Source organism: Cinclus cinclus, chromosome 1 (genome assembly GCF_963662255.1).
Source record: "Cinclus cinclus chromosome 1, bCinCin1.1, whole genome shotgun sequence".
Taxonomy (NCBI): domain Eukaryota; kingdom Metazoa; phylum Chordata; class Aves; order Passeriformes; family Cinclidae; genus Cinclus; species Cinclus cinclus.
Window position 1 is genome coordinate 24,281,999 of NC_085046.1, and position 18,887 is coordinate 24,300,885.

General features: G+C 38.9%; 1 protein-coding gene across 4 annotated transcripts in view; it reads left to right on the forward strand.

Moving 5' to 3' along the window:
• The first annotated feature begins 1,145 nt into the window (after window positions 1-1,145).
• The window catches only part of DYNC1I1 (dynein cytoplasmic 1 intermediate chain 1), a 166,969-nt gene continuing 149,227 nt past the window's right edge, over window positions 1,146-18,887 (forward strand). For 2 of the 4 annotated variants that reach the window (XM_062495086.1, XM_062495102.1), the window contains exons 1-3: window positions 1,146-1,253; window positions 3,372-3,486; window positions 6,185-6,326. In XM_062495086.1, the coding sequence (XP_062351070.1) occupies window positions 1,146-1,253; window positions 3,372-3,486; window positions 6,185-6,326 (365 nt within the window). The remainder of the gene's footprint in view (window positions 1,254-3,371; window positions 3,487-6,184; window positions 6,327-18,887) is intronic. The other 2 variants (XM_062495094.1, XM_062495111.1) reach the window with 1 other exon arrangement.

Below are 18,887 nucleotides of genomic sequence, written 5' to 3' on the forward strand. Positions count from 1 at the left end.
TACGTTGTTAGTAAATCAATAAATAATCTGTGACTGAAGTTACGGATTTGTGCAATACTGGGGGGGGGGTTTAAAACTGTAGAAAAAGATTGGTATCATATCTTCTTTAAAGATCTGGCTCTATATCTGTATAGCATGACTTTATTTCCTTACCCTTCATTGTCAAGGTTCATGTACGTCAGCAAAGTCTGACAGAGATTTAAAAGACAAAGAATATTTGTGGCTTCATATTACTGTTCTAAAGAAAAGTGGGTTTAAATGGTGGAAGAGGTCTTTCCGTATTTCAGAAGAAATGTTTCTGCCAAGTTTGCGGGGATGGCATCAAATTAGGAGTGTTAGGCATGCCTTCTGCCTCTTGAAAAGATGGTCTGAACACAAGACTATTGGAAAGGCAATGTGCTGCTTCATTAGAGAGAATCTCCAATTTGCTGGGTTGCCTGGTTTTGTGCCTTGTCTGCAGCTTCTTGGGGGAATGATCCAGCTTTCCCTGGAAAGGGTGGAGGGGATTCCTGGGCAGGATAGGTCGCAGCTTGGTGAGAGTGCTTGCTGAAGGGGTGAATGTGAGAAGGATACTGAGAGTGAACTGATGGTCTGTGTGGGACTGTGTTGGTGGAACAAGGGATCCTGCCTGGCAGCTCTGCAAAGCACCTGCAGAAGCAAAAGCTCTCCTGTTTCCATTTGTTGGAAGTAAAATTATTACTGGTCTAAGAAGTATGGGGCTGTTTGGGGTGGCTCTGATTCTGGCACTTGAAATCTATTTGTGGATCTGAGTTCTGCAGTCTGGCAGAGCTGCTGAAGATCATGGAAATCAAAAGGCTTTAGCTTAACTTTGAAAGCATTAAAGCTATATTTTGAACAGCAGTAGGTTTACTTCACAAAGGTAATTTTATAGTAGAGGCAGTCCTAAAATATATTCCACATTTGGTGATATTCTGGTCTATTTTCTTGAAATAAAAGTTATGAAGAAAATATTCCACTTTCTATACTGTCAGTGTAGTCCAAGGATCAGTGTTTATATGGAAATATATTTGTTGCAGTTTTAGAAGTACTTCTTTTCGTTTAATTAACTATCTTTTTTCAGTAAATAGGATAATCATTCAATTTTCACTTTGATTTCCATATTTTTTGTTTCTAGAAGAGTCAAAATGTCAGACAAAAGTGATTTAAAAGCAGAACTTGAACGCAAAAAACAACGTTTGGCTCAGATAAGAGAAGAAAAGAAACGGAAGGAGGAAGAAAGGAAGAAAAAAGAGGTAAAGTTGCAAAACCACCTTTTAGATAGCTCATGCTTGCACAAGGGGCTTGCTGAGGTTTTGACATCTCAATACTGTGTGCCCCAAGGTATCAGTCATGTGGAATGAGATACTCAAACCCACGTCAGACTAACCTTAAAATCAAAGAGCTTATTTTTAGTCAAGAATGTTGGGGCGTGGGAATTGCTTTTAAAACCAAAGTACTGTCAAATGACAACAGTTTAGACAACATGATGTGCATGTGTATGCAGAAAGAAAAATTGATTTGCCACAATGCTTTTTCCTGGTCTCTCCTTCAATGGAAAGGGAGTGGAGAGTGGGGAAAGGCAGAAAGAGGACTCACATTTTTTTCAAGCCATTACAATCTAAATATGTGTTTTTGTACTCTGAGGACTAGTTTGATTACTATCTAAGGTAACAGATTTACAATTATTATTCTCCAGTAAAGTAAAACATAATTGCAATTGCATTTTCATCTTCTGGCATGGGTGCATCTTTCAGTTCTGTTAAAGTGTGATTGACATATTAGTTTATTTGTCTTTGACAATATGCATTAGGTTTATCATTAAGGGATTTGTACTTCTTTTTATTCAGTCACTTAGTGGAATAGAGGTGAGAATTGACAGGGAGTGGATATTCATTTTCATGCAAAGTCAGAGAAGCATTAAGTGATTATGCTTCCTTTCCTTCAAATGTCAACACTTAGTATAGTTTAAAGCACCTGTTATCCTTTACTAATAACTGGTTTCCTTTTAAACTGACACTTTAATATTGTACATGAATTTCATGGAATTACTGTGGAAATGTGATGTGATCCAAGAAATCAGCATTCCAGTTTTGGCTGTCTTTTTAATCTTTTTTTTCATTTGAGCCACATTTGTGCAGTTACAGGGGTTACTGGAGTTACAGGCTCCCTGACTCACTGGGGAAGTGCTCCATAAGCAGAACTTTAAATGGTAACACTTTCAGTGTCCATTAGTAAAGAACTAGAGGGAAGGGGGCCAAGCTAATGGCTCGAGGGAGCTATTTGGTCCTTTCTCTTTGTCCCCTGACTGACTTTTTTCCTTGTGGAGAACTTATGGTGGTTGAAACATTTCCATTTGCGGGACCATGTCTGCAGATAATGCTTCTGTGCATGACTGTGTAAATGGGCTGTGCTGTGGTGCCAGGTGGGTCCCAGGGTGAAGGCTGACAATCAGAAAGGTGTTTGGCCATTGACACTGGTGCAGGAGAACTGCCTGCAGCCCTACATACTGTGAGATGGTTCATGGAAAGAGTTGAGCACAGGAATATGCCTGAGCCTTGACTATAAAATCAAGGTTTTCTTGCTGTCTCCAAACTGGAGAACATAGGGATGCTTCTGAATTCCCAGGTTTTCTCTTGTGCCTGCACCAAGATCAATACCATTCTGAGGAACTGTACAAGTCCTCTTTTCCAGCACTGGTTTCAGCAGAAAGGGCAACCACATTTTGGAATTCTGGCTTATGCAAGTTCTTCTACTGTTTTTAGATGCTCATAGATCAGAGTGGAAGAAGGCTAATGTATGGAAGCTCCAAGGAGGTAGAAATAGCAGAGAGGGAAGGGTCCTGTGGACTTTTAGTGGGCCAAGGGCTGCCCAAGTCCTAGTTTAGAGATATCAGTTCTTTCCTTTGCACCTCTTGGATACTGAAGTTAATGAGAAAGCATTTCTTTTCCCAACAAGTGCTTGGGACCAAATGTAGGACCTTAAGCTACATCACTGAAATGCAATGAAATTTTATTCTTGATCCAAAGTAGGAAAGGGCCAGTTTTGTTCAGGGTAATGCTACCTGCTGTTCTATGGTCAGCTTTTATGTTAGTTGAATGAGTTGCACCAAATGATTGAGACATAGAAAATTTCCATCATTGTCCTGTAAAAATTCTTGCAAATATCTTTGCAAAGACCAGTTTTACCATCCATTTAGGGAAAAATACTGATATATACAGTATAAATGATCTAAGTTATACATTACCTAAAAGTATAAAAAATAATTTGAAATTGTACCTAAGTAGTAGTTCATACACATATTTTCGCACATATAGTTGTAGAGATGATTATATATAAAATAAAATTTTCTGGTTTTTTCTGGTTTAACTCAGGCTGATCTACAGCAGAAGAAGGAGCCAGCTCAGGAAGATTCTGACCTAGACCGTAAAAGAAGAGAGACAGAAGCTTTGTTACAGAGCATTGGTATATCCCCAGAACCACCTCTAGGTATTTAAGAGAAGCACACTGTAAAGCATTCAGCTCTGCCACAACTAATGCTTTCTTTCTACTAAAGCATGCTTGGCTTTTTTTTGATTTTGGCTGTATTAGCGAAGTGAACTCTTCTGTTTGAATGCCTGCCATACCATTCACATATACAAGCTCATGGCATTTTGAGTACTTGCCATTGCCAAAAACATCTGTTTCATTTCTTCAAGATTTTTTTATGAACATAGTGCAGGTTGGTTTTGCATACCAGCAGTGATTTCTTTTCTGATGGACTGTTTTACCTTCTCACTCAAAAATATAAGTGCTGTACTTCATTAGCCCCAAGTTTTCTTTCAAAAATTCAAATTAAGCGTGTATAAGGAAGGAGGAGCAGTCATATGGGAACTCCCCACTGAAATTCTCACTAAGTTTCTTTAAAAATTAAGCAAAACTAGAGAAGGAAAATAAAAATTAAAAAAAAACAAATCACAAACAGAAAAACACTTAACAATCTATTGTAGATTTTTACTCTGGTTTCATGTGCTTGACCTCTTTTTTAGTCTTGATGTTTCAGTTCTAGAACCTGAAGTCTTCAGCTTAAAAATACATACAGTATCTGAATATAGGTTACCTTGATTCAGATCTGCCTCATTTATTGAATGTCCTAAAAAGTGAGAAATTTCCTTCCCCTTCCCCTTCCCCTTCCCCTTCCCCTTCCCTTTCCCCTTCCCCTTCCCCTTCCCCTTCCCCTTCCCCTTCCCCTTCCCCTTCCCCTTCCCCTTCCCCTTTCCCTTTCTTTCTCCCTCAAATTTGAGATCACTCTCCCTGTTTTAGCTGAAATATTGGTCTCTCTGGAGCTATCAAGCCTTTTAATTAAGTTCATTATGACTGAATCTAGGATTTTACCCCTAATTATTCTTGCCAGTAATATATAGGAGAAACTTCAAATTTGACAAAATACTGATGTTTTGGTTTAGGAAAGCATCTTTTACAGATGCCTGGAAGCATATGCAAGTAGGTAGTGACATTCTGAATTGGAATTTGTATTAATTACCTGCAACATTTATTGAGAAAAGTTACTATTTTTGTAAGTTATGGTAGAATGGCTGAAGGTTTTAGACACCACGTCTCAGAAGAATTGTCTGACAAGTAATGGTTATTTTTATGTATAATAAAATATGTTTTTAAAATTATATCATGATGCAAAAGTAAGGTCCAAGATAAAATCAGATATCTTTTTAATGTATAGCATTTAAAACACTCATTTTTATATAAGGATGAGTATATTTGTCCTTACCATTTTATTAACCAAACATATATATCTGCAAGATGCCAGTTTTTATCTTAGTTAAATTTTTTGTGTTTGGTACTGTCAAAAGAACATGTAAATTAACGTGTAAGATGATTCCTTTTAGTTAAAAATAGTATTTTGTTCTTTTTTGTTCCCTTTACATGCACTCACAATTAATACAAAAAGGAGGATTTCATTCCACCTTCACACAATGCCAGGTCTCACTGTGAATATGGAATATGTAAACAACCAGATATACCTGTAACCTGCCAAAGGGCTGTCACAAAGATGAATTCACTTTTCATGCTGCAGTCATTTCTGTGACAGTCTCTAGGGAGAATCTGCATTCAATGTTTGACCACATGGAAAATCCGGATCTCTTGACAGGTCTGTCATTATATATTGTAAAGCATAACAAAGTATTTTAAAGTTTTACTCTGTTAAATCTATAAAAGGAAATGCACATGACTTAAACCAAATGGAAATGTTGTTTTTACATTAAATCTTCTTTTTGTGTTTTATTCGATGTGGCTGCTTTGAATAGTACTTGCTTTAAATCTTGACTGGAGCCATCTCTTAATTTTTAAAATATTTTTGAGAAACCATTTTAAAAGAAATCAGGATATTTTTACTCTTTTATTTATTATTTCTTTGCTGAAGAGCTTTAACTCAGGCTGACCTTGAGCTATGAACTTCCTTTCCTGTTTCAGGAAACAAAAGTGCCTTTGCATGAAATATGCTTCAAAAGCCCTGGCAAGGCAAAGAGAAAATCATTTCAAGAGCTTGGGCAAATAGTGTCTAAACCAAGGGAAACTTTTCCTTGAGGGTTGAAATCATGTCCCACCCAAAATGGAAATTTTGTATGACCTACATAACTTAAGGAAACAATCACCAAGTAAAGTAATGTGTATTCTCAGCATCTTTGGGAAATGATTTTAACTTAACTGGATTTCCTTATTTAGCTTTTATTTTTTATGTCATTTCCACACTGCGGCCTTAGAGCATATCTAATAGACACTGGCTTTTGATTTAAATTTAGAATTTGAAAAGTATGCTTGTTCTGTTGCCTACTTGACTTTACCAGAAGAGTTCACTTAGTTTTTTTGGCAAGACAAGCCGCTGATATTTCTTCATACCTTTAAAATCTTTTGCAAGCCAACTTCAAACCAGACTCAAGAAAACAAGTGCTATTTTATTTCCACAGGTATCTTCTCCACTGATTAGCCATAGATTCCCATTGGGCTTTCAGTCCTGTCTAAATACATGTCAGTTTTAACACTTCCAAAAGAATTAAAATTCACTTGACTCTCTTCCTTTTCTTTTTCTTTCCTTCCTTATTTGCTTTCACCATTTCAAACTCTCCTACTCATTCATCCACTATCATTTTGGTCCATTGGTTTTGATTTGTCTGACACTGCTCTTCATCAGTGCAGTCGCTGCATGTGTTAACATGGGATACCTGTTATTTTCATTATTTAGTCCCAACCCCTATGTCTCCCTCTTCGAAATCAGTGAGCACACCCAGTGATGCAGGCAGCCAGGACTCAGGGGATCTGGGACCCATAGGAAGGTAAGACACAGAGTTAACAGACTTGAATAAATGTGAGGTTTTTTCACTTTTCTCTTCCTTCCCCATTTTTTTACTTTTCAGCTGTAGATAAGAATATGCTGTATTGAATGTGTTCTTTCATTTATGCATTGTCCACTGGGTGTTACCGTCCAGTGAGAGTGGTCTCAGATGTGAGGCAGATAAATGCATGCAGCAAACGGATCTTAATCTCTGAGCCCCAAACCTTATAGTGGAAGCAAGAGATGAATTTACACTTCTGAAATGGCCTACAGAAATTTCTCATGCTGTTTGGAAATACACTAAACAAAAGGGAGATGTGGTCAGGGGTAGAACCTGTTATTCATATTGAGTTATTTTTGTTCACATGACCAGTCTCCTTGGAATTCTTCCTCATGGTTCCCATGACTGCTCACTGCAGTGTGTGCCACTGACAGTGGCAGAGAAGAGCTTGGACAGGAAGAGGCTGAAACATCCCAGGACCCACTGGCAATTCTGCCTTGGAAACTCTGCATATTGGAGAGTGTCATGCAGAATGGAAGGGAAGCAGCTCTATTGTTGTTGGAAAGTGGAATGTGTGTGAGGGATGGAAACAAGAGTAATCTTCTTATTTTTGTTTCCATGGGGAAAATAAAAAATGAAGTGGCAATCCCAAAAAAATTTCCTTCTCCAGAATAGAAAAGAAAGAAGAATGTGAGGATGCTGCTGGTAAAGAAGATTAAGTCCAAGTAAGAAGAGGTGCAAGCAGCTATACTGTGTATTTTGAAAAATGTGAAAGATAGATCCTAATAGCTCTTTTTGTATCACACTAATTCAACATGGAGCTGAGCTGCCAGGTCATCCAAGTCTGTGAGCCAAGACTCTCCTAATGGCTTGGAAGCACAGTGATTGCTTTATGTAGTTAATAGCACTCAGTAGACATCATATCATACATCTCCAGACATAGACTGAAATGTGACAGAGCTTCAGGTCACCAGATTTCATTCCACACCAGCCTTCTGCTTAGAAAAAGCACACTTCCATAATCAGAGAGCATGTTGTATCCCCTTCATCCAGATTCAGACTCTCTCTTGCAATGTGGATGCTGCACAGCTGCTATTAAATCAGCTCAGCCCTGCTCCCAGGTTTACCCTCCAGAAAAAATGAAGGTTGCTAAGTGAAAAGCCCTAGCCTGTAAGACGTAGCAGTTTAAAACACAGAAAATAGTGTAATTCTGCCTTCATAAGTGAATGCAGTAGATTTCAGCAAGTCAAAATACTTTGGATAGAAGAAAAGTCCTTTTTAAGCAAAGTTTAGCCTGCTGTTCAGGATGAAGCTATTTACCACAGTCCCATGAAGCTCTGACAAAGCTGGGTGGAGACTTCTAAATTCCTGCTTTTCCTCTGAACCTCAATGGTGTAAATTTTTTACCATTAAGGTAAAAAAAGGCTCTTGGAAGAATTTATTTGGCTGTTACCCACACTAGCACTTTGGCTCTCTTTCAGCGACGAGCAATGAAAGCACATGACCGCGTGTCCTTTCAGGGGAGAATGGAGCTTGTCCCCTTCTGAGCTCATGACATTCTGCATTGTGGACTTTCATTTTGAATCCATTTTCTGGTTTCTTGTGGCCATACTAGGAATTCAGTGGGAATCCTAAGACCTTGCTTGTAGTCTCCCAGTTTCCTTGGCATATTCTCAGGTATTGAAAGGGCTGTGCTGTGTACCAGGGAGGCTGCTTGCAGCTCTTTGCCTGGAGCAATTGGTTTGTGGTAATGGAAATACAATAATATCTGGTCCAGGCCCTGGGGAATGTCTGTAACCATTGGATAGTACTGAGTGGCAATTAGTTGAATTAGTGTCACTGGGTGCAAGTAGATGTGCTCAGTGGTTGTGTGAACAGGGGCACTCAAGCCTGCATGTGTGATAGAGTGGTCAGACTTGGCGAGGAAGATATTGGTAGAACTGTCATCACAGTGGGTAAACAGGATGAAACCACCTCAACTGTTTTCTCTGAGAGGTGCCCGGACCATTCATGTAACAGATTTTGACTACTGCATATATTATTGCATGTGTATCTGTATAAACAATGTTATCCTGCTTCATTTTAATTTATTCTCCCATTCCCCTTTCTGTGATAGAGGGGGTACTTCTGCTGGATCCCCTGTTATGCCATCATGCTTGTTAGATCTTTCCCTTTTTCTACTAGGCTGAGCTCAGGCTTTAGAGGAGAGCAGATTAGTTTCAAAGCTGCTAATGCCCCAGTCTCAGTGATCACAGCTTGTCCACTGTTGCTGCTGCTAATGCTGCAGAAATTACAAGCTCACATAGCCTAGCTGAAATCCTGCTGGCTTTCTGATTACTCATTGATGAAGTGTTCCCTGGAGGAAGATGATGGTTATTTTTAAAAAACCCAAAAACCTGTGAAGTCACAGATTTTTGCTCCTTGCAGGAGAGAGGCTCTGTTGAAAGCTTTGAAGAATGCAGGAGGTCTTCATACATTCCCATAAGAGGGAACAGATTCTGGTACAGAACTAGGTTGTGTTCCTACTTCTTTGAGTTGTTGGTACTTCTGGTAGTTGTCAGACTTAATCTGTTGGTGCCAATATCACCAAGTATATTTGAGAACTGCTTTGATCAGCATGTGTGATTTCTTATATAAAAGTGAATACAGTTCAGCCAGAAACACAGGTTTATGCTATCTGCTTTTCAGGAAAGAAAACTGATAAACTGGAGAGTTTTAACTCTGTTAAATAGTTGTGGTCCTGGAACAACAGATCTCACTCAGTCTTAATTGCAAGATGAGAACTGATTGGTGACTTGCTCACCAAGTGTAATAGTTACGTAGGACCAAACAGGGTCCTCCACCAGAAAAGGTGAAAGCAGCAAAGAGTTTGGTATTGAAGCTGGAGAAATATAAACCAGAAAAAAAATCAATAGTGATACAAATTCATTGCTGAAACAATTTACCTAAAGACTCCGTGGGATCTTCTGTCACTGGCTGTTGTTGCTCATACAGGATAATGTTCCTGGCAAACAGGCAGATAATAGGTCAAACAATAATTCATTCATAAAAGTTGTACAGCCCTTTTGTTGCACAGGAAGAAAAGCTGCATGGTCACAGTAGTCCCTTCTTCCATGCAACCTATAGACTAGTAGTGCTGCTATCCTCCAGGACCATTGTCTATTATCTCCAGCACAATAGCCAGAGCAGTGTTGTCTTTTCCTCTGATGCCATTCAGTGTATTAGGAGAAGAGATGAGGTGGATTTTGTAATAGCACTAAATTCTGGAATCATTTCTGTCCTCTGCATCCTAGGTCTCTATGGATTTTTTTTTTTCTGCTTAATCTTTAGTACCATTTTGCTATTTGTCATAACCTTTTCACTGGGGAAAACATTACATTTGAGCAGCATTCCAGCTTCCTTCTGAGGCATGATGGCCACTATAAGAATAAGCAGATGTTAGATGGATAACTGTTCTAGAAATTGCTGACTGAATACTTTCAGTTGGACAGGAGAGCAATTCTGTTGGGGTTTTTTTATTATTATTTTGTGGTCTTGGGGATAATTTCGTGGTAGGCAAGAGTGTGTTACATTTTGATTCTGGTGCTGCTCTTAGTAATCAGGCTGCACTGAACAATTCACTGGAGCCCAATTTTTGCTCACAGAGCAACTTTCCTCACTCCATGTTGCTTTACACATCCTACTTTGATTTTTGGATGCCTGCGTTGCTTGTGCTACACATATAGGATGAAAAAATTTCATAGCCTGAGCAGATACCCATGTCTGAATAGATGGGTCATTGGTTCACAGAGTTTTCCTATATGATGTATTCAGACATGACTCATTTTCCATAAGACAGTATTGCAGGATTGCATGGGGTTTCTCCTTGGAATAGAGTATGCTTGGCTCTTTTGGGATAAGTGTTTTTCTTAGTCTAGTATTTTGTAAGCATTTTGATGATTCCCCCTTGCAGATGGTCAGCTTATACATGCACAGACATGCACAGCTTCAATGTAGATTTGAATGAATGTGAAGGAAAGGGCTGAGGTAAAGGCATTTGCTGAGAGGTCCTGTGCTGTAGCATAGTGTGAAGCAAAAAATTGCCTCTATTAATATAAAACTCCTTTGTAATAACTATATGCATCTCCCTGGTGGGTACTCTCAACTTTTGCTACCCTTGTGTGCTAGAGAGAATGCTAACTAGTATAATTGAGCCACCATGAAACATTCCCATGGAGAGACAGGTATGTTCTGCTACTCAGCATACCTAAGGCATTCGTAAATCTCATCTTTGCAGCACTCACAGCCGTGAATTTTGGGTTTGTAGTGTCTGAGGAAGTGCACAAGGACAAGCCTGGTACAGTGCCTCAGAGCCAGGCAGTGCAGTATAAGGTTTTTTGTGGGCTGAGCAGCTCCCTGGAAAGCCCTCATATCCTGGCTGAGGTAGAGTTCATCAGCACTTTGTATGTCAAGCCAACAAAAGATAGAAAAATTACAGCTGTGCTGGGAGGAGGCACTGCTGTGGCTGGGTGGCTTTCAGGGCTCACACCAGCGTGCCTTGGTGTGTATCCTGTGTTACCTACAGCAGGTCCTGTGTTCACCTGGCATATGCACCTGTCTGGAAGGAGTTTCATTTGGGAATCAAGGCGTAATTTATCTCTATGGCCCATTTTGCCCTGTATCCTTCACTGCTCCTATGTGCTCCTCGCTGGGAGCATCCTACGTGTTCTCAGCTAGCTTCACTACCCTGCGGTGGTAGGTTCGTGCAGCAGCATCTCATTTTTTGTGAATTGTGTGTGTGTGTGTCCAGTGGAGTCCCGTGTGTGCAGCACTTCCTTCTGTGCATTGGGGAACATGAGAGTCCCTTTAGGCCAGGTGTAAGGTTTCCTACCTTCCATCTGCTCAGTGAACTGCACCAGGCTCAGCTGTCTTGGATGTGTAAAGGTCAATAGCTGCCCTTCTTTCTGCAAAAATTTTATCTGTTCTCTTTTGCTTTCTAAGTTGTGTATCTTGCTGTGCAGAAGTTTAGGTACCTGATTATTTTGTGGGCTCACATAAAGACAAAGACATTAATCTTTTTGTGGGTTCTTTCAGAGGATGGCTATTTCAAAATGATGTTTTATCTGCTGTAAAATAATGTAAGCTGGATTATTTTGTACTGTTTCTCTCGTAGCCCACTGGACTGTGCTGTGGATTTATTTGACCACTGCTGCTCATTCTGTAATTATTGTTCTTATTTGGATTAGGGTACAATGTAATACTTGGATTAAATATTTTCTACCTGATTTGTGTTGTTGTTACTTTGATATCACAGGTTTTGAGATAAGTTTTATGTGCTGAAATTGATTGTCTTCCTTCAGTGTATGAATACTTGCAGTTAAGCAGGGTTAGCCCTTCTTTGGATGAAGCTCTAAATATTTAATGAAAATTCCCGTGAGAATGAGTTTGAGCATTGCCTTAGGTACCAAAGAAAACAAAAAAATAAAGGAAAACTGGATTTCTCAAAGAGATTTTGTAGCAGAAATTTGTTGGAGAAGTTAGATCACTCTGGAATCCCGATTGTTTCATCATCACTAGTTTTTTAATTCTGCATAAAATACATTGAATAAGCAGTCCTAGAAATAGAACAGCTGTCTGCAATGCTGGAGCACTTTTCTCTGAGGAGCAGTATTGCCTTTGGCTTTGGCTTATGGCATGATTTTTGTGTCCACTACATCAGTTCCTCTTGCAGTCACTGTGTCCTCTGAATGTTCCCAGTTGTATTCCAGAATATAGCATCAGCTGTCACATTAGGTTGGATGTCCTTACTGATATAGAGTTGAGAGCATGTCTTCTCTCTCATTCTGTTTTGAAGTTTGATGACAGTATTAGTCTGCATTTGTGTATGTTTTCATCAGATGTGAACCTGTGTTCCTCCCATCTACCATGGCCACTTTGAGCCATTTTGTAATAAAAAGAAATACACTAGGGTATGTTTTCTTTCAATGTGTTGATGTTCACTACCAGATTGTATTGGCCTGGTGCAGGACGAAACAGAAATGATTCCAGTCCCTTTTCCCTGCAGCATATTGTTTACTAATTTTGTATAAATAATAGGTGTTCTGATTTATAATGCAACACCTAAACACACACACCAGTCTTGTGTTAATCCCACATTACTTCATGTCCGACTGTCAAACATAAACATTTCCTGCTTTTCAGGTACACAATCAAAAGGAAAGTGAGAGCTCCGAAGTAGCTGGGCACCAAATGAGCCAAAGCATATCATTATTTTACAGTTTTGTATTTAATCTTGCTCACTGTCAGTAACCAAAAAAAAAAAAAAAAAAAAAAAGCTATCTCTACTCCAGTGTGTTCTTACTACATAATATTTAAAATCAGAAAGATACTTTTTGTTCAGTGGTCTCTCATGAGTACATTTACATGTCATCAAAGTGTTTGGGTTCTGTCCTTTATTCCTGAAAAATCAGACTTGGTAACTCAGCTTTAATTTTCAAACATCTTCTTACCTAGAACAGTAATATAAGGCATCAACAAGCTGAAGAAAGGATATCAGAATGTCATTCTCCCTTTTAAGTGTCTACTTTGCTGTTTAATTAGACAGATAAAGAAGGCAAAAGAAGGTAGATTCTGTTCTCTATGTCATTTGTACAGGAAGGTTGGATTATTGTAGTAGATGACCTTCAATAGCCCATGCAGTGTATTTCCTATCTTTAGCTGCAGAAAACATCTCTCACAGTCATTAGCAAAACCATGTTTCTATAAGATCTGCTAAAACCACTGCCAACAAAACCATATTGCCTCGGGTTTAGCTACTTTATCATTAAGTAAATGCATTTGACAGGTTCTGTTTCATCACTACCACTCAGCTTTGTATTACTAGCATTTCATTGTGCTACCACATTCAGAAATGACAGGGATCCTTCTTCACTTGTTCCAGGACAAGTGGGCCTGTGATGTACTGCCTCAGGAGCAGCAGCTGTAACAGTTAGTAGTAGTAGATTATTTTCTTCATGGTGCTTTTTTGTACGATCAATTTATATGTACAAAATGCTTTCTAAATGGCTGCTTTAGTGGTATACTTATTTCATAAATGGGCTGAGCCAAAGGGAAGTACAGAACAATGTAAAGACTCTAAGGGAGCTACAGGAAAGACTGAGGGAAAATAACTACTTCATGTCAAACTTTGCTTGCATGGTGTTTTATTCAGACAAAGAAGGATTGTGACCCTAGGGACGGTTGTGTAGTCTTTCACAGTGCAGAGTCAAGAGAAGTTTTCTGCTTGGTGGCTAGAGATAAACAGCATACTCTCTGGGATGCTGTGTTGCCATGTTCTTTTGGTGACTTTGGGCTTGGTGTGGGGTTTGCACCACTACACATATGGTAGGAGAGAAATTAATAACACCCAGCTGTTACATGTTTTTCATTTAATTTACCACAACTCCATTGTCAGGATTGCTTGGCACACATTTCATTTTACTGTTTCCAGCAGACTTGGAGGCCAAATCGTGCCTTAAGCCTTCTTGACCCAAATGGTGATTGCTTCTGTGAAGCAGTGACAGTGTCAGCCTCCTCCCCTGGCCTGGAGGATCCCTGGCTGTCTCTGCTGTCTTTGACCTAAGAACTCTGCTGCTTTTTAAAGTGATGCTGCAATCTCTCACACTTCCCAACATCAGCCTGTTTACAAGATAGCAAGGGGTGGTTGTGTTGGGCTGTTTGCACATCATGGCTTGCCCTGCATTGGTTAGAATGTGAGGCTGGCAGATTTCTTACACTGTTTCCCCTCCTTTTCTTCTGCACAAGAAGAACCACAGTCCTTCTCCTTTACATTCATTCATTTAAATATCTAAAGCCTCTCCCTGCCAGTTTTTTTGGAGGCTTGTTTTTTTTTTTTTTTTTTTTTTTTTTTTTTTTTTTTTGTAGCCCATAAACAGAAGCAGACACCTTAGGGACTGATATTTGGCAGTTCCTTTCAAGTGTCTGTATATCTGACCTAGAAAGTAGGGAGTGTTTTCAGTGTGTGCCAGTTACAAAGTCTGAATGGTCCATATTAATTAGAATCATCTGCAATCCTTTTAGCTTGTGAGCCTCTGGCATCATTAAGGATTTTCATGCTTTCCTTCCTAAAGGATTGATAGAGTTCAGTCCTCCAGATCTTTGATTATTTTTCTCATTAGCAAACATCTCTGTGCTATAAATCAAAGGAGAAGGAAAGATTGCCATTCCCAGGGTGCTTATAAAATGCCTTGGAAACCTGAGCCCCAGCTGCATCCAGAAGAAAATAATATTAATGTATAAAGCCCCACTTAACCATTTAGGTTAGCAGCCCAGCTATAGTTAGTTCTCTTTAGTTATTTACAGACATATCATCATATATTTAGTCAGACAATCAGATGATTTTAGGGACTAAAACACTAATCCTCTTAAAACAAAACAACTTGCTAAGGCCAGCTCAGCTTAAACAGTTCTCTTGCACTGAATTTCATCTTGATTTAACTAAATTGGGTAAGATCACCTCCTATATTAAACTGTTTAACATAAACTTGTACAGTTTGTGCATATTGATGTTTTCTCCTTCTCTAGCCTATTAAAAAGATGTTAGGAAATTTCCATTCACAATTTTATGTTTTATTTGGAAAAAATAAAAGATTCATTGAGTAGCTATTTTGGTAATGCAATTTTAGGATTTTTCTTCAAATATGTAAAGCAGGAATTGCTGCACCTTGGTGAGATATTGCTATTTTTTAATTAACCCCCCCCCCCCAGGGAGTTTTGAAACAGTCTAAGTAGGCCATATAAAATTTTCCATAAGCAGAACCTATGAAAATGAATGGTTTTCCATTTAATACTGGTTTTTATTCATCAATTTTAGATGTACTTATTTACTTTCATAGTTTAAACTCATAAAATAATTTCTGAGCTGGTCTCTTAAAAGTCAGATCATTGGGTTGTGAGAACTTTTGACATTTTTACTGTTAATGTGAAAAATTTTTGATAGCTCTCATACAGTGAGTTCTTGTTTCAACCCTAATTGTAGCAAAAATCTCATCCTATTTTGGAATGATTTTGCTTTTTCTACCACAAAATAAATTGTACAAAGGAAGGGAAACACTAGCTCTTCTTCCAGCTGGTAATTAGTGGATTTTAGTAGCAAAGCAAAATGGAAAATTTGCTGAAATCTTTCACCTTCTTCTTCAGCTGAATAATACCAGACCTAAAAGTTGTAGGTTCCAACCTTCATGTTACCTATTTAAATCCTCTGAAAGGTTATGGATTGCCTTGCCTAGATTTGACTGTTAAATCTGATTTTGTCATTTATACAATTGTACCCAAAGCCTCTTGAAGTTTATGAGAAAACTTTCCTCTTATGCATATCCATGGAATATGCATCAAAGACTCCTAATGCGAGTACTGCAGTTCCTTTCAAGCATTTGCATGAACTGATAGCATATAAAACTTCTCCTGCCAAGTTCTTTCTTTACATTTGTTATCGTTTGAGTTGTGTTTTGCTGCACAGAACTACTCTTGGTATGAAAACCAAGACAAAAATGGTGTTTGAAAAAAGAATTTTCAGGGTTTGCTAAGGAAATAAAACAACTTGGGCCTTGCCCCAAACCTGTTTTTTATTACTGCACTTTCAAAATTACCATTTTGGTATCTGGCACTCAGAGTAAATTTGTGTCAGTTCTAACTATTTGATCTTCTGTCCTCAGAGATCGAGCCTGCTGCCCAATGACCTTCCTGATAAACCAGCATAAATTTGCAGATTAAGATTTCTGTAGCTATAGAATATAAAGTGTGAGTATGATATTACCAGGAGATCTGTAGTGCAGACCTGAATCAAAGGACAGGCTTCAAATATGGCAGATAAGTTCAGAAGATTGGATGAATTAAATTTCTGATTTAATTAGTGGAATTCTGTGAAATGGGAATCAGCAAGGTGCTGGTCCTGTGATATGTCCTTATCATTGCAGGCTTGCCAGAATTGTTCATCCTGATTTAAAAGTCAAATGGTTTTTGGAAACTGTTAAATCCATTCTGCAGCATAGCCTTGATTCAATAAATATTTTGAAGTATACATGTGTTTTAAATATTATTTTCCTATGATTTTTCATAAATATACCTTAGAAACAAAGAATGTTTTAAACTCAAGCCATTCTAAAAAGGGCCCTTGTGGTTGCCAGGCAGCTAAAAGATAGTGCTGTGCTGTCAGGGAGGTCAGAGTTGCTCTTTTTATTGGTGAAGACTGGAAGTCAGAGGTGTCAGCCTGCTTGGAAGTGTAAATGCAAACCCAAGCAAAACCTTCTGGCTGTGCTCCAGTAGCAGTGCCAAACTCCTTGTTCTCTGAATGTATTAAGGCATTTTATTTTATGATTAACAGCAGCAGTTCAGCTCTGAGCACAAGAGCACACAGTGAAGTCAGAGACGAATTCTGCTCCACGAGCACAAGTGAGCGTCATGTTGAGAGGCACAAATCCTCCCCAACTGCCCATAGCCATCTTGCTTATAGAGTGCTTCAGAAAACAAGTAGCACAAGGAAGGTATTTTCTTTCTGCCAATCCTTTCAAAGTGGAACAGATCTGCAAAACAGAGCACAGATGGCAGCAGAATAGTGGCTTAGATGTAAAGTGTCCATTGAGGCAAGTGGTACTTTTCCATCTCTGATTAGTAGCTTCTTTTTTTTAAATATAGTTTTGGAGACAAACTTTAAATGTAAAAAAAATGTACAAAACACTTTCAGAAAGTGAAGATCACAGTGGAGATAATTGAAATTATAAAAATGTAGAGTGAAAGAAATAAAAATAAATAGCTTATCTGTACACACGTATTTAAACATCAGCAGTAATTTCTCATCAACAGTTTCTTACCTCAGATTTTCAATTTAATCAGCAGCAAGTTAGGAGCTTTGGACAAACTGACACAACAAACTAGGTAGAACTCTTTAAAGTAGCTAAATAATTATGCAGCCTTAAATTAATTCAGGCAATGTTCAGACATTTTTACAAGAAGTGGTCTAAATATATGATAGATTACACATTGAAACTGCAAATACTACTGGATTGTAATTTACTGACAATATTTGGTATCATATTTTAAAAATGCGTTCATATACATCTAAGCATTTTATTCTGTTTGGTGATTTGAAAGAGGTCTCCTATCTCACAGTTGTTGTGTCCAGTGTGTTTTAAAGTTGTATGAATTGGGTGTAAAGTGTTTTTCAATGTGCCATCAGTATGAAGGTGCAGAGTTCTTAACGTAAGCAATACTAAATATTTTGGAAATTGTAATCCAGGGTTAAAGTAGTGATTTTAAACATGAGGCTCCTCCATTACATCAAAGTCAGAAGCAAGAATTGTGTTCTCTACAGTTTTGGGTTTGTTGATTAGCTCCTTTTTCCTAATTCATTTATTTTGATAGCTGTATTTGAAGTTGGAGGAAAAGAAAGCATGAAGCAGACTGAAGCCTGCAGGCTGTCAAGTAGCAGCTGATTGCTTCCTTATCTATTTCTCAGCAGATCAAAGTGAGTGAACAATAGAGATACCAACCTCCTCTAATACCTGGTCACAGCCGGAGTCTAAGTTGGGTACTGGAAGTGCTGCACGGAGGAATCTCCTGCCTTTCTGTTTGTATGGAAAGAGTCCATGGTAATGATTTAACTGGTGGAGCCCTTAATTTAGGTGCCTGAAGATTGTATAAATACCCCGTGCAACACCAGGGTTGCCTGCCACAGATGGGGAGAATAAAGCTAGTCACATTCACATCATTTTAGAAATATAGCTCTGGTAAGCAAAGGCGCCTTGAGACTTCCTACAGGGTAGATGAGTCCATATGCTCTGGGTGAGTCCCACCTTCATTTCTGGTCTCTTTGCTTCGGTTTAGTAGCATTCTATGCTCTGCTTAGTGGATTGGCCTTTGATCGCTGAAAAACCCTGGCACAGCCTAATCTATGGAGTCATGGCACAGTCTGCCACTGAATTTTAGGGTTAGGAGGACATTGCTATTTCCCATATGAAGGGTCATTTTGGAACACTGTTGTTGCTGCAAGGGTAGGTGCTTGTTTGGGGCCTGTCAGATCTAATGATGTTTCATTAGGGATACATATGGATATCTCAGTTCAGGAGAGACCTCGCGTCTCGGTACACTGTCAGTGCAGTTTCCTCCTGGTCTGGAGAGCACAACAGCTCTTAGTGACAGGAGATGCCAGAAAATGGTGTTTTCTTTCCTCCAGTTCTGCTTGAAGGCGTGATTTGCAATGCTGCAAAGAGGTTTCTGTCCTGCAAGAAGCCCCTGGGAAGGCAGAGTTTGCTTTTATTCCTGTGAGGAGCATTTTGTTCAAAAGCATGGATTTTCAGGCCTGGCTGCTGTTGACTCAGGAAAGGGGAGTGGGGGGAGAAAGAAGTCATGCAGAACACATGTTCTGCAGCATCAGCAACAGATGAGGGAGGATTTGATTTTGGCTGGCAGGGTAGCCGAGTCAGAGCTACTCTGTCAGTATGTTGCATATGAAAGTGTTGGATCAGGGGACTTACCCAGAGCCAAGTTCTATTGCAGTGGCCATGATTGCAGATATTAAATATCCTT